This window comes from Achroia grisella, unplaced genomic scaffold (genome assembly GCF_030625045.1).
Source record: "Achroia grisella isolate CSIRO2021 unplaced genomic scaffold, CSIRO_AGI_Agris_v1 utg1086, whole genome shotgun sequence".
Lineage (NCBI taxonomy): Eukaryota > Metazoa > Arthropoda > Insecta > Lepidoptera > Pyralidae > Achroia > Achroia grisella.
The window spans coordinates 2,454,063-2,467,557 of NW_026712572.1; the positions used below are offsets into that span (position 1 = coordinate 2,454,063).

The 13,495-nt window shown below is 37.1% G+C and overlaps 1 protein-coding gene across 1 annotated transcript in view; it reads right to left on the reverse strand.

The window, feature by feature from the left end:
* Positions 1 to 13,495, reverse strand: part of LOC131843462 (5'-3' exoribonuclease 2 homolog) — a 41,135-nt gene that overhangs the window by 16,634 nt on the left and 11,006 nt on the right. The window contains exons 11-15 of the mRNA XM_059192113.1: positions 12,617 to 12,706; positions 10,301 to 10,457; positions 8,642 to 8,837; positions 7,095 to 7,291; positions 6,264 to 6,386 (exon numbers count right to left, since the gene is read on the reverse strand). Of these exons, the coding sequence (XP_059048096.1) occupies positions 6,264 to 6,386; positions 7,095 to 7,291; positions 8,642 to 8,837; positions 10,301 to 10,457; positions 12,617 to 12,706 (763 nt within the window). The remainder of the gene's footprint in view (positions 1 to 6,263; positions 6,387 to 7,094; positions 7,292 to 8,641; positions 8,838 to 10,300; positions 10,458 to 12,616; positions 12,707 to 13,495) is intronic.

A 13,495-nucleotide genomic window follows, 5' to 3' on the forward strand; every position in this document is an offset into this window, starting at 1 on the left:
TTATTCAAATAAACTCATTACAAGCACTTTTAAATAGTCATATTTTGATTCTACCACTCAATCGGAATGCAGATTCATCACAAGAAGAATGAGCAAGAAACTTGTGTGTTGCTCTTTTTATAGATGTTTTTTTTTTATATAAATAATTACAGTATAACAAGTAAGAGGCATGCGATAATCAACATAGAAGTCGCTACGCACTCATTATTAATGTAATCAGATAATATTGTCAGTGCTATAGATTTAAAGCTTTTCTATAAAAACATTATTATCGTTAACGAATTCTTCAATTTTATAGTAAGCTTTTTTGCAAAGGAACTGTTTTATTTGACATTTAAATCTTTTTTCTGGCAGATTTATAACAGACTCTGGTATTTTATTGTAAAACCTTACGCAATTGCCATAAAAGGAATTACTAACTTTAGCCAAACGATATTTAGGTAAAATCAGTTTGTTATTGTTACGTAAGCTTTTATTAGTGCAATCACTAACTCTTTTGAAATTGTCTATATTCCTTCTATAGATGATATTTTCATAAATGTATTGAGAAGCAACGGTGAGGATATTTGATTCCTTAAAACACTCTCGCAATGAACCCATACCATAAATGGAGCGAAGCCCTCTTTTGTAAAGTAAATATTGTATTTATATCAGCTGCTTTGCCCCATAACAAAATACCATACGACATAATGCTATGGAAATAGCTAAAATAAAAAGTTACCTAAGAAACCTATCCGTATCCGAAATTTCATATCCATAACATCCCTGATATATTGTGTTTGAAAGTACTTAGTGACATACAGTGAGACGTCAATCCCGAACTCAAATAAGCGTATTCAATTAAAAAAATCTTGTACTCCGGGGGCGTTCAAACAATAGTCACGTGGCGTGTTCCCTCTTATAAATTGATTCTTGCAAGTTATTGCAATTTGACCCCTATCGACTAGAGCACAGAGGTTATACCAGTTAACCATTTGATTGGCACTTCGATTTGAATGCGAAACTAAATAGAAATTAATTGGAAGTCATGTCAGTGACTTCAAACTCTTTTTTTATTTTGTAGTATCTGTATACAGACAGTTGCTTTGATTAGAAATAATTTTTTTTTACATAAACTCAAGCACGAATCTACTCGGAATTAAAAAAAAATGGAGTTATGTCTATTCTATTTAAGGTATAGCTGAATAAGGAAATATGTTAACATTTTTTAATATTAAGAGATATCTCTTTATCCGATTACCGTAAAAAGTAAATAAAATACGCATTACAACACCTCGGAAGGCACCTGGTTAGAGATTTAACGAAAAATCAATAAATAAAAAAGCTTCCGACATTGTACCAGTAATCCTCTCGGGCGGATAATAGGAAGCACTTCAGTCTATCGACCCGTTATTTAAAAAAAAACGCCCCATTGTGTTGGCAACCCTCGATAATTATTATTTTCGTAGTTGGCGACACTACGTCGGACAATGGCGTCCCGTCGCACTTCCTGTTTGCTTTCGCGCGCTATTACACGTCAATGCCCCGCGGGCCGATAGGCCAATTTGAATTTCGAATTTGGAATAATGGATTCCATTCACAGCCAGCTATTGGGTGTAATTTTGTTTTTCTTAAATTTCTTGTCTGCGAATACAGCATAATGGGCTATATTTATAATTTTGTCGGGGCTTTGTTATTAATGTAAACGATATAGTGTTATCTTTGAAGCAATTAAAAAAAAGTTTTAGAATTTATAGCCGATCATTAAGTGTGTAGGTACATAGTTTTCGATATTCTCCAGTCAAGGGTCAGCAAGACGCACGTGACACTCCTGGTGTTTCAGACGTCCATAGGCTACGGTAATCATTTACCATCAGACGGGCCGCATGCTTGTTTGCCACCATAGTAGTATAAAAAAGTATCTACATATTCTAGATTTTATATAAGAAATTCATCAGAAATTTATCTGAAACGGCTGTACCAATTATGACGGGGCTTTTGCAAGCTTTTCTCATAAGGAGTAATTAAGGCTACTTTTACCATCAGCCTCAGAGTATGAACTATCTTTGTTAATTTCGTGAATTCTTCACAATGCTGGTGAGGTTGTCATTCTCATCTGATACTACGTAGTGGTAAGCCGCGCTTACCACTATTTTTCCAGGGGGAACCGCGTGGACGTCAACCTGACATGGTAAATTGCTAGCAATAAGATCATCAGTCCACATCACTAACAATCCCCTTTCCTCTGAGCGTAAACTATTTTTTTATGTATGATAATGGAATAAAGCACTTGTCTGCGCTAACGTTTTATGCTGGCGGAGCACTAGTGGAGGATGATATGATGAGCATGAGGTCAGGTCAGTTAGCCAAGTGAGAAACTCACCAGGAATTTATCACGACGGTTTCCAGGTGAACGTCAACCTGACATGGTACATTGCTAGCAATAAGATCATCAGTCCACATTACTCACAATCCCCTTTTCCCCATAAACACAGGCAGGTTCACCATTCGATTGTCATCAATTAGAGAAATAATAATAGAGTTGAATTATTAAAATGTTCAGTGTGGGGGGGTGAAGTCACGTGACCCAATTATAGTCCGCCCGCCCGTGCGGCGCGGATTAATTTTTAATAAACATGTTTTGTTGTATGGCTGCTATTAGTTTGTGTTCTGACAGTCATACCGTCGCGCGTAATCACTATTGTTATGACAAATCGTCGATTAAATAGAAAAATGTGTAATAAAAATATAAGTGTAAAGAATAGACCAGAAATAATTTATATGGCAAAACAAGTGCCGGGTCAGATAGTTCAAATAAGTAGTACGGACCGCGATAGACTGTATAAAGTTACCTGCATCGGTATCTATATCATATAGATATATGAGGTATTGTTATATACATATATATATCGTTGATTAAATAGAAAAAATACATTTTCAAAATTAGAATCTATAATTGCCTCCTTTTATATAAGCCAATTAAATTAACCACGCTCGTTTTACGCCGAAACTTAACATTATTTCATTTTACTTATACTTTCCTTACGCAGCGATAGTTCGACCAGGAATTTATGCTCTATTTCAGGTCACACGCAGCCGCGTCAATCTCGTTCATTCATTTTTTAACTACCAATATAATAGAAACATAAGCGCGCGTTTTAATAAACATATCTGTCTCACTCACGATTGTCATCCCATATAGAGTAATAATAGAGTTGAATTATTAAAATGTTAAGATGTCAAAGGACAAGAAGAAATAGAAAGACGACGCCCGTGCGGCCAGTTATTTTTTCATGTTTTGTTGTATGGCTGCTATTAGTTTGCGTTCTGACATCGACCGTCGCGCTGCTCAATTTTATCAAATCGCGATTACAAAAATGTTAATAAAAATAATAAAAATAAATGAGAATAAATCCGTAATGTGTTGTGTCTGTTGATCAAGAAGTTTTAAGAAAAACATTATAAAAATATTAGTGTTATCATATAGATATAGAGAATTTTTATATACATATATATCGGGAGAAGTCGAAAAAAGAATTTTCACCGGTGAGCTTGCCTTTGTTTTATATAAGTCAATTAAATTAACCACGCTGTCTTAATTATTATCTAAATACTTTTAAAATGATATACTTCTATGTATGTGTAATAATAATATATAAAATATGTGTAAATTTAAAACTTTAAAGGGAAAAATAATTTAAATAAATTTAAAAACTTTAAATGTTTGCTAAAAAAATGTACATTTTGAATACTGACATTTTTCTATTTAACAGACGAAATGTCAATTATTGCACAGTTAACGACTGCGGTAAATGTGACCGGTAAACGAACGGTGGTAAACGACGGTAAGAACAAAAAACTAATAGAAATAATCTTTATTTAAATAAACTTAACAGAAGCACTTTTGAATAGTCACATTTTTTTACCCTACCGCTTATTCGGAATGCAAATTCATCACAAGAAGAATGAGCTAAAAACTTGTGTGTTGCCCTTGTGGCGAATCTACTATCATCGTGCGGCAACACCGTTGCCTAGTTACGATGGGGCAGGAAATAACAAGCTGTCAGTCGAGACTGAATCACCTTCTTGTATATATATCAATTGTAAATATTTAGTTAATATACATAATGTAAATAGCAATCACTGGACTTATCACTTCATCTCCTTTCCTGCTGCTGCTAGAGAACACATAAACACAAATAATAGCTGTAACAATCTACCCGCTAAACTCTTTTATATAAATATTGTTTTATATACATTTACATTAAATAATGTCGTTTGGCTAAAGTTAGTAATTCGTTTTATGGAAATTACGTAAGGTTTTACAATAAAATACCAGAGTCTGTTATAAATCTGCCAGAAAAAAGATTTAAATGTCAAATAAAACAGTTGCTTTGCAAAAAAGCTTACTATAAAATTGAAGAATTCGTTCACGATAATAATGTTTTTATAGAAAAACTTTAAATCCATAGCACTGACAATATTATCTGATTACACTAATAATGAGTGCGTAGCGATTTCTATGTTGATTATCGCATGCCTCTTACTTGTTATACTGTAATTATTTATATAAAAAAAACATCTATTAAAAAGAGCAACACACAAGTTTCTTGCTCGTTCTTCTTGTGATGAATCTGCATTCCGAATGAGTGGTAGAATCAAAATCTATTCAAATGTGCTTATCATGAGTTTATTTGAATAAAGATTATTTCTATTTCTAATTAATTAATTAGTAATTAATAAAAATTATAAAATCATAAAACAAACTATTTTTTTATACATAATGCTATAGCGCGACCAATAATAATTTCGCGACTCCTTTACAGGTTAAAATATTCTGACTACCCCCTTGCGTCATAGAAAATCAAAGAAATAATTTAATTAAAAGCCTACATACGTTAGTTAGGTAAAAATTAGTTTTTTTTTTGGTACATTTATCTATTATTACTAGATTTTGCCCGCGGCTTCGCTCGCGTTAATTTATCCCCTTAGGGGTGGAATTTATTAAAATCCTTTCTTAGGAGATGCCTACGTCATAGTAACTTTATGCATGCAAAGTCTCAGCCCGATCGGTTTAAAATTGACAAAGTTTCATACAAACTTTCATCCCTTATTTTATCCCGTTGGGGGTAGAATTAATCAAAATCCTAGACATAGTGATCTATCAACGCACCGCCCAAACCACTGGACGAATCGGGCTGTAATTTGGCATGCAGGTAGATGTTATGACGTAGGCATCCGCTAAGAAAGGATTTTGATTAATTCTACCCCCAAGGTGATAAAATAGGGGATAAAACTTTGTCAATTTTAAACCGATCTAGCTGAGACTTAGGCATAAAGCTACTATGACGTAGGCATCCCCTAAGAAAGGATTTTGATAAATTCCACCCCTAGGGGATAAAATAGGGGTTGAAAGTTTATATAAATCTTAGGTTATCGTCTGATTGAACTGAAATTAAAGATTGGAGCTACTATGATGAAGACGTTCGCTTAAATACGATTTTAATAAATTCAACCCCCATGGGGATAAAATAAGGGATGATGCAGGATGTAAATATATTAGTTTGAACCTATCAGTACCTAATGGAACGAATAAATTAAGACGTACAAAATAATTTTTAGTTCTTTAGACTACTTTTATTTTAGAAAAAGAAATTCCACGCAGACGAAGTCGCCGGAACAGCTAGTTAATAATATTATTATCATGTAGCACACGAATTTCACGGCGGTGTAATCTCGGGCACAGATGTCATTTAAATATGAATATTAAAGTCGATGGTCTCCTGAGATTATTATTATTATTATTAAATATGAATATTAAAGTAGATTGCCTCCGTAATGTAGTGATTTAGCAAACCACTTTACTTTCGATGGTCGCGGGTCCGATTCCTTGCACGGTACAAATATATTATTATAATTTAACCGACATCTAAAAAAAGAGGCTATAACACAAGCTCTGCTTAGCTTGGATCTAGATCTCGCTGTGTGAATTCAGTGATAGTATAATTTACCCGACTTCTAAAAAGGAAGTTTCTATGTGCAATCCAAATTTATATTTTTACTAGCTGTCCCGACAAAGGTTGATTTTGCCTTAAAATAAAATAAATAATTTAAGGGTGGACTACCCCTAACATTTAGGGGGATGAAAAATAGATGTTGGCCGATTCTCAGAGCTACTCAATACGCTCACAAAATTTCATGAGAATCGGTCAAGCCGTTTCGGAGGAGTATGGGAACGAAAACTGTGACACGAGAATTTTATATATAAGATATGAGTGACTGACCTTGTCCTGACTGATGCTGCGGCGGGGGAACGGAGCTGTACGCGCGCTGCCGCGGCAGTTCGTGTCCGAGCATGCGGTGGCCGGCGGCCTCCAGCGATGCCACCGTGTTCGAGCGCACCATACCTGCACATATACAAAATTATTTGTTTTTTAACTGTATGTAACTGCATTTTTGATGGTAAGTGGTAATAGTCATCTACATACATGAACAACACCATGGACATCATGTGATCATTTGACAGCCGTGATACCGTATGATTATAGTTACCAATCAGTAAGAAAGAAAGAAACAAAAGAGAAGAAAAGACACGAAAAGAACAGAAAAGAAAAGAAAGATTTATTATCATCCATTGCATTGTTACATACATATATATATACTCAATAACACAAATTTGCAATAGGTTCATAGTTTAGGAGTCCACGGCGGACAAATAACGTGACACGTAATTTTTATATATAAAGAGATCTATAATATAATAAATAAATTATATATATCATTAAAGTAGGCGAGGTCACCATTCCATCATCTATACATATAAATAAAATTGGAGTGTCTGCATGTACTACATGCATATGAATATAAATACGGTATATTCACCAAAGTAATATTCTTTACAATTTTTGTCTGTCTGTTCCAGCTAATCTCTGAAATGGCTGGACCCATTATGACGGGACTTTTTTTGGCAGGTAGCTGATGTAATGAGGAGTAACTTAGGCTACTTATATTTTAGAAAAAATGAAATATTTTAGTAAAATAAAGTTAAATTCCACGCGGACGAGGTCGCGGGTGCAGCTAGTCGTATATAAAACGTAAAACAGCAAGGCGCTCACCAATCTGAGGCCGCCAGTTCCTGTTCTGCTCGTGGCTGAGGTTCCCCGGCTTGAGGACGCGGGGCGGCTCCACGGCCAGCTTGAGGCGGCGCGCGGGGAACACGAAGTCATCAGGGTACTGGGGGTCTTGGAACCGCACGCACATCACCTGGTTACCCAGCACTGGGGTCAGACCGATCACGGGCGACGACAGCTGCCTGGGAACATAAGGGTTATGTTGGAGTAGCGGTTTCGGAGTCTCGCCTACTGATGGACGTAAGTATATTCGGTCGTGGCTCTATAATTAATTAGTTTAATTGTTTTTGAACCCTGCTGCCTGACTCGGGTGTTCTACACCCTCTTAAAGAAGTTTTTTTATATCTATACTAAGCTTTACAGCTTCACCGAAGTACGAAATAGTGCTACAGGTAGCGCTGCTCGCGTTTGAATTGGACGAGGGATCAATCGGAGGGGAAAATGGGAGGGTGTAGCCATTGGCTTATAACTTTCAAGCTCAACTTAAAAGCTTCAAGAGGAATGACATGGTCTATTGGTTTAAAATTTAATACAGAGTAGTGCATGCTGACCCGTCAATGCACACGCAGTTTTAACTGAGCATGACGTCACCGCGCACGCCGTAGCCGTGCTGGCTTCAAGAGCAGCGTCGTAGCCAAGCGCTTTCTTTTTCTTTCACCGGGGCTAGTTCCAAGAGGAAAGTCGTGGCCTTGGTTTAAAATGTACCACAACGTAGTGCGAACTAACCCGCCGATGTAGGGGGAAGGTGATTGTTAGTAATGTGGACTGATGATCCCATTGCCAGCAATGTACCATGTCAGGTTGACTTCCACGCGGTTCCCCCCGGGAACCATCGTAATAAACTCCTGGTGAATTTGTCACGATGGGTAACTGACCTGACCTCATGCTCATCTTATCATCTTCTACTGGTGGTCCGCCAGCGTAAACCGCGAAGGCGGACGCTCCATTCCATTATCATCCATAAAAAAAACCCGCCGATGCATGTGTTTGCGCTGACTATAAGTCCATCATCTTCTCAGAAAGCGATTACCCTCGAGGTCAGAAAGCCCACGCCATCGCCGGACTAGCTCCTATATAAACTTATAGTTTAAAAACGGAGCACAGAGTAGTGCATTCTGACCCGCCGATGCACACACAGTCAGCGCTGATCATCATCAGCATGAGGTCGCTGCGCACGACATCGCCATTCTATCTCCTAGAGCAGACTCCTGTCTTAAAGCTTTAAAACAGCACAGAGTAGTAAGTACTGACCCGCTTTTTTTTATTAAGTATTTTACGGCCTTGGAAACTACTGACCCGCCGATGCAGACACAATTCGCGCTGAGCACGCACGCACGCAGTCGCAGCGGTAGGGGTAGCGCTAGCGCGTTTAAATTGGACGAAGGATCGACCGAAGGGGAAAATGAGAATGTATAGCCATTGAGACATCATCTTCTTCACTTCACCAGGGGCAGTTATCTTCGACTTCAGAAAGCTTCAAAATAACGTTGTGGTCTACTGGTTTCAATCAGCACAGAGTAGTGATTACTGACCCGCCGATGCAGACACAGTCCGCGCTGAGCATGACGTCACCGCGCACGCCGTCGCAGCGGTAGGGGTATCGCTGCCCGCGCTCCACCAGGTCTCGCAGCTGTCGGCCGGCCGCGCCGTGCAGCCCCGACACGTACTCGTAGCTGTTGTTGGCCGGCGACACGTACAGCCGGTCGTGGCCGCGGATGTTGCGCTGTACTGACACATCACAATAAAAAAGATTAGTTAAAACCATATTAATTTATCATACAAAGAGTCGGGCTGGACGAGGAAACCGCGGGAAAGAGGCATACGAAGAAGCTTTCCTTGACTACTTTAATGTAATACTTACAATTAATTAAGGCCAGTAAGACAAATTGAATATTGTTTGCAAAACCTTACATTTTTACTACATATTATTTTACTGTACACTAGCATTTGCTCGCGGCTTCGCTCGCGTTAATTTATCCCTTTAGGGGTGGAATTTATCAAAATCTTTTCTTAGGGAATGGCTACGTCATAGTAGCTTTATGCAAGCAAAGTCTCAGCCCGATCGGTTTAAAATTGACAAAGTTTCATATAAACTTTCATCCCTTTGGGGGTAGAATTTATCAAAATCCTTTCTTAGGGAATGGCTACGTCATAGTAGCTTTATGCAAGCAAAGTCTCAGCCCGATCGGTTTAAAATTGACAAAGTTTCATATAAACTTTCATCCCTTTGGGGGTAGAATTTATCAAAATCCTTTCTTAGCGGATGCCTACGTCATAACATCTACCTGCATGCCAAATTTCAGCCCGATCCGTCCAGTGGTTTGGGCTGTGCGTTGATAGATCACTATGTCAGTCACCTTTGAGTTTTATTTTATTGTACATTTCGTCATCATCAGTTTAGTACCATCCATAATATTATGTATATTATGGATGGTACTAAACTGACGAAACTCAATCGACTCTCTCAACCGACAACATCATATTTATATCCCGGAACAGTTGAGATACCTGCCGTTCGTACCACCCAAATTGCATCATCTTTCTGAGGAGTGGAACAAACAGTGCCAAGTGTTTCTTGAAATCAAGAGTAAAGCACTATTTAAGCTTACGTATGTAAGAAGCACTAATTATGATGGACGACTGAGGCTTTGAAGCCGGCTACCGCAAGGGAAACCCTAAGTAGCGCCCGTGACTTGTGACACGGGTGTAGGTTTAAAAGGCTCCTTTAGAATGCATTAACACTCACCTTCACTACTTGCAGCTTCCCCCCAGACCCAACTAAGACCGGGATGAACCCATTTCTAATACAATTCACTTTAGCATCCAAAACACAACCGGCACGCTCTGCGCTTGTCGACTGAATGCCGCGGCTCACGGAACGAAAGAGAATTATTCAACTACCGACCTCCGTATTTATAGACCAAAGTCAGTGTAGTAGGTTGGTCTATAAATACTAGATGGCGCTACTTATAATATTCGTAATAATCCTTACATTGGGTACTTCATTAGTACTAAAAACAAACTACCTTCTTTTAATATATATTTAAAATATCGGATCTACAATAATTATATGAATTCTAACACGTATAACAGCTTAAACCGCACTGTCGCTTAATATTAACATCAGTAAAGATCACCGCCAAACGCGCTCAAACTTCATAATGAATAACTTGTTTAAATTAAATACTTACTCTCAGCCTGGGTCAATTCTTTGTAATAGGGCTCCAGTGCCTTGAAGAGTCTTGTCTCGTCCACGAAGGGCAGCAGCGCGACGCCCTGCCACGCGAATTTCTTGCCATTCAAGTCGATCTTGAAATCCGTCGGGTAGAAGTCTATGATGGGCGAGAACTGAAACAAGATATGTATGACATTATCACAATGTTACGATTTTTTATACGACGTAGGTGGCAAATATTGCGGGTGTATGATACGTTACGTTGTTGGTCGAGACGATGTATATTACAGATGGTAATAAACTGACAATATGTACGTAGAAATAATGATCTTATATACTAAATACCAATAGGAAAATGGTGGGGTGACACAGTTTAGACACAGCACTGCTTAGTAGTCAATATTGAGTTTGTCTTACTAGACATTATTAAATGTAATTATTATTTTGATGTATCTAGGTAACTGTGTCCCATAGTAAACAAGCATACGGCCCATCTGATGGTAAACGTTAACCGTTGCCTATGGTGTGTCCCTATCTCATGATTCTCCTCAACCCACCCTCAGAACCGCAGCTGGATTTCCCTAAACTTCATAACAAAACTTTTTTAACTATTAGAAATTTTCTACCGCAGGGCAATAATTGACGAAAAAAGCATTTATTTATGTAGCAGCAAGAAGTATTTTAAACTTACTAATATTATAAATACGAAAGTTTGTGAGTATGCATGGATGTTTGTTACTCTTTCAAGCAAAAACTACTGAACGGATTTTGATAAAACTTTGCAGTAATATAGCTTATAGATAAGAATAACACATTGGATATAATTTAAAAAGCTATTATGTAAATTGGGCGAATAATAAACGTCAAGTAAGTGTGATGCAGACGAAGTTACGTAAGTCAGCTTGTCTTAATATTATAAACGCGACAGTTTGTAAGTAAGGATATTTCAGGAGCTTCCTCCCGCGTACAATTAAGTTGTGGAATGAACTTCCTGCCGAGGTTTTCTCACGAGACTACAGCATGGGGTTTTTCAAGAAGGGTATATTAAGGTTTCTTAAGGGTCGGCAACGTGCACGTGACACCCCTGGTGTTTCAGGCGTCCATAGGCTAAGGTAACCATTTACCATCAGATGGGCCGTATAGTGCCACCATAGTGGTTAAAAAAAATGTTCGTTACTCTTTCACGCAAAAACAAAAGACCGGATTTTGATGAAACTTTACAGTACAGCTTATGCATCAGAATAACACATAGGCTATATTTTATATTGAAATTTAACGGGAGTGAAACCGCGGGCAGAACTAGTTAAAGAATATATGGTAGACACAACTCTCTAGTGTATATATCTGTCCTTTATATCGCTAATCTCTAAAGGTATATATATTGTGCCTACACTTGTAATATTTCTGTCGACAATTGAGACCCTTTCCTTAGTTTACGTCTCCATTAACATAGATTTAAGTGTAAAAATCAGTCTCCGTCCCGACTCCGCGTTGACTGGACGCGTTACTAATAAACCGAGTAGCACACTACCAATAAACTTTACTGATACTGCTAGATTAGTCTATTTTAGTTATTTTCATAGTTTACTCTCTTATGGAATATTACTATGGGGAAAAGCGGCAGATATTAAAAATATATTCATATTACAAAAACGTGCCGTTCGAGCGATCTACTGTATGAAGAGTCGTGACTCATTAAGAGAGAAATTCAAAGAGGCAAATATTCTCACCGTTGCTTCTCAATTTATATATTCAAATATTGTATATGTTCATAAAAATCTTGACTTATTTCCAAGAAACAACAATATTCATAATATTAATACTAGATTTAAAGACAAACTTGCTGTCCCCAAGTATCGTTTAGAAAAAGTTAATAGGTCTTTTATGGGAATAGGTATAAAAATTTACAATAAGATACCAAAGGATATGTTGGAATTACCCTTAAATATTTCAAAACATCTGTGAAATGATATTTGACTGAGCAAAGTTATTACTCACTAATTTTCGATTACTTGAATGACACCTATATAAAAATACATTGTAAATAAAGTTGATCAAAGCGTTTATATAGAACTGGACGGTAGGGAAAAAATAAAATTATAATGTAAAAATTTGACGTTCATAAGCGGCTAAAATGTCCTACATGAATAAATGATTTTTGAATTTGAATTTAATGTTTAATATATAATACAATCATTTTACCGGTATACTCACTACCTACATACTACAATAAATAATATATTAAGTAGCGATACCTCATCACAACATATATAGCGCTACAGTGATGAACATACCACTGCCTTACAATATAAAAAGTAATGTAAACACTTACGGGATCACTCATGAGATTCGCCCACGGTTTCGGCACGTGTTGCGAACTGGCCGCCGGGAACACGCCCATCAACTGCTCCAGCGGTCGGAACTGTAACATAACAAAATAAAAATATCTTTACTAGTAGTAATAATAGAGTTCAATTTGCATTACAAGTCTATTACAGACTTGTGATATGTTAAATCCCATCAAAAACATAAATGTGAAATGATAGCCGAGTTTAATATTATGATATATGCCTTGATTGTAGACTTCTACGACAAAAGAGATGAGATCAGAAATGTATTTATAAACAATATAAAATATCATTTCTTCTTATAACTTAGGATAATATACTGTAGCCTAAGTTCTAACTTGGCCAGTTCTCATATACCAATTATTACTTTCGATTGCTAGTTACTACTAATATTAAAATAGGAACCGACAAGTAACATGTTTAGAACTTGCGAAGGCTACAGTATATTTCGTATATGAAAACTAGCCAAGTTAGACCTTAGGCTACAGTATATTATCCTAAGTTATAAGTTATATTAATATCTAAATAACCGTTTGAGATATGTTTATGATATTTGGAACACATATTTATCTCGCAAGTCTCAATATATGAACCAAATTTGACAGGTTTATGTGAAAGAGTTTTTGAGTTATGAGGGGGTCAAAAGTGGCTCCAAATGGTTCGTGTAAATATACACATGGTGCTGCTTGCCAGTTTACTTGAAACTCGGCTTGACACGCTACCGCGTGTCTAGATCTACCGTCAGTATGGAGTGCTCTCGAGCAAAGAAAAGTGACAAGGAACGGCTATTATTATTTTCAAATGAGCTTGTACGTGATTACAAACATACTGATTCGTTTTTAAATTCAATTAGTAAGAATGTA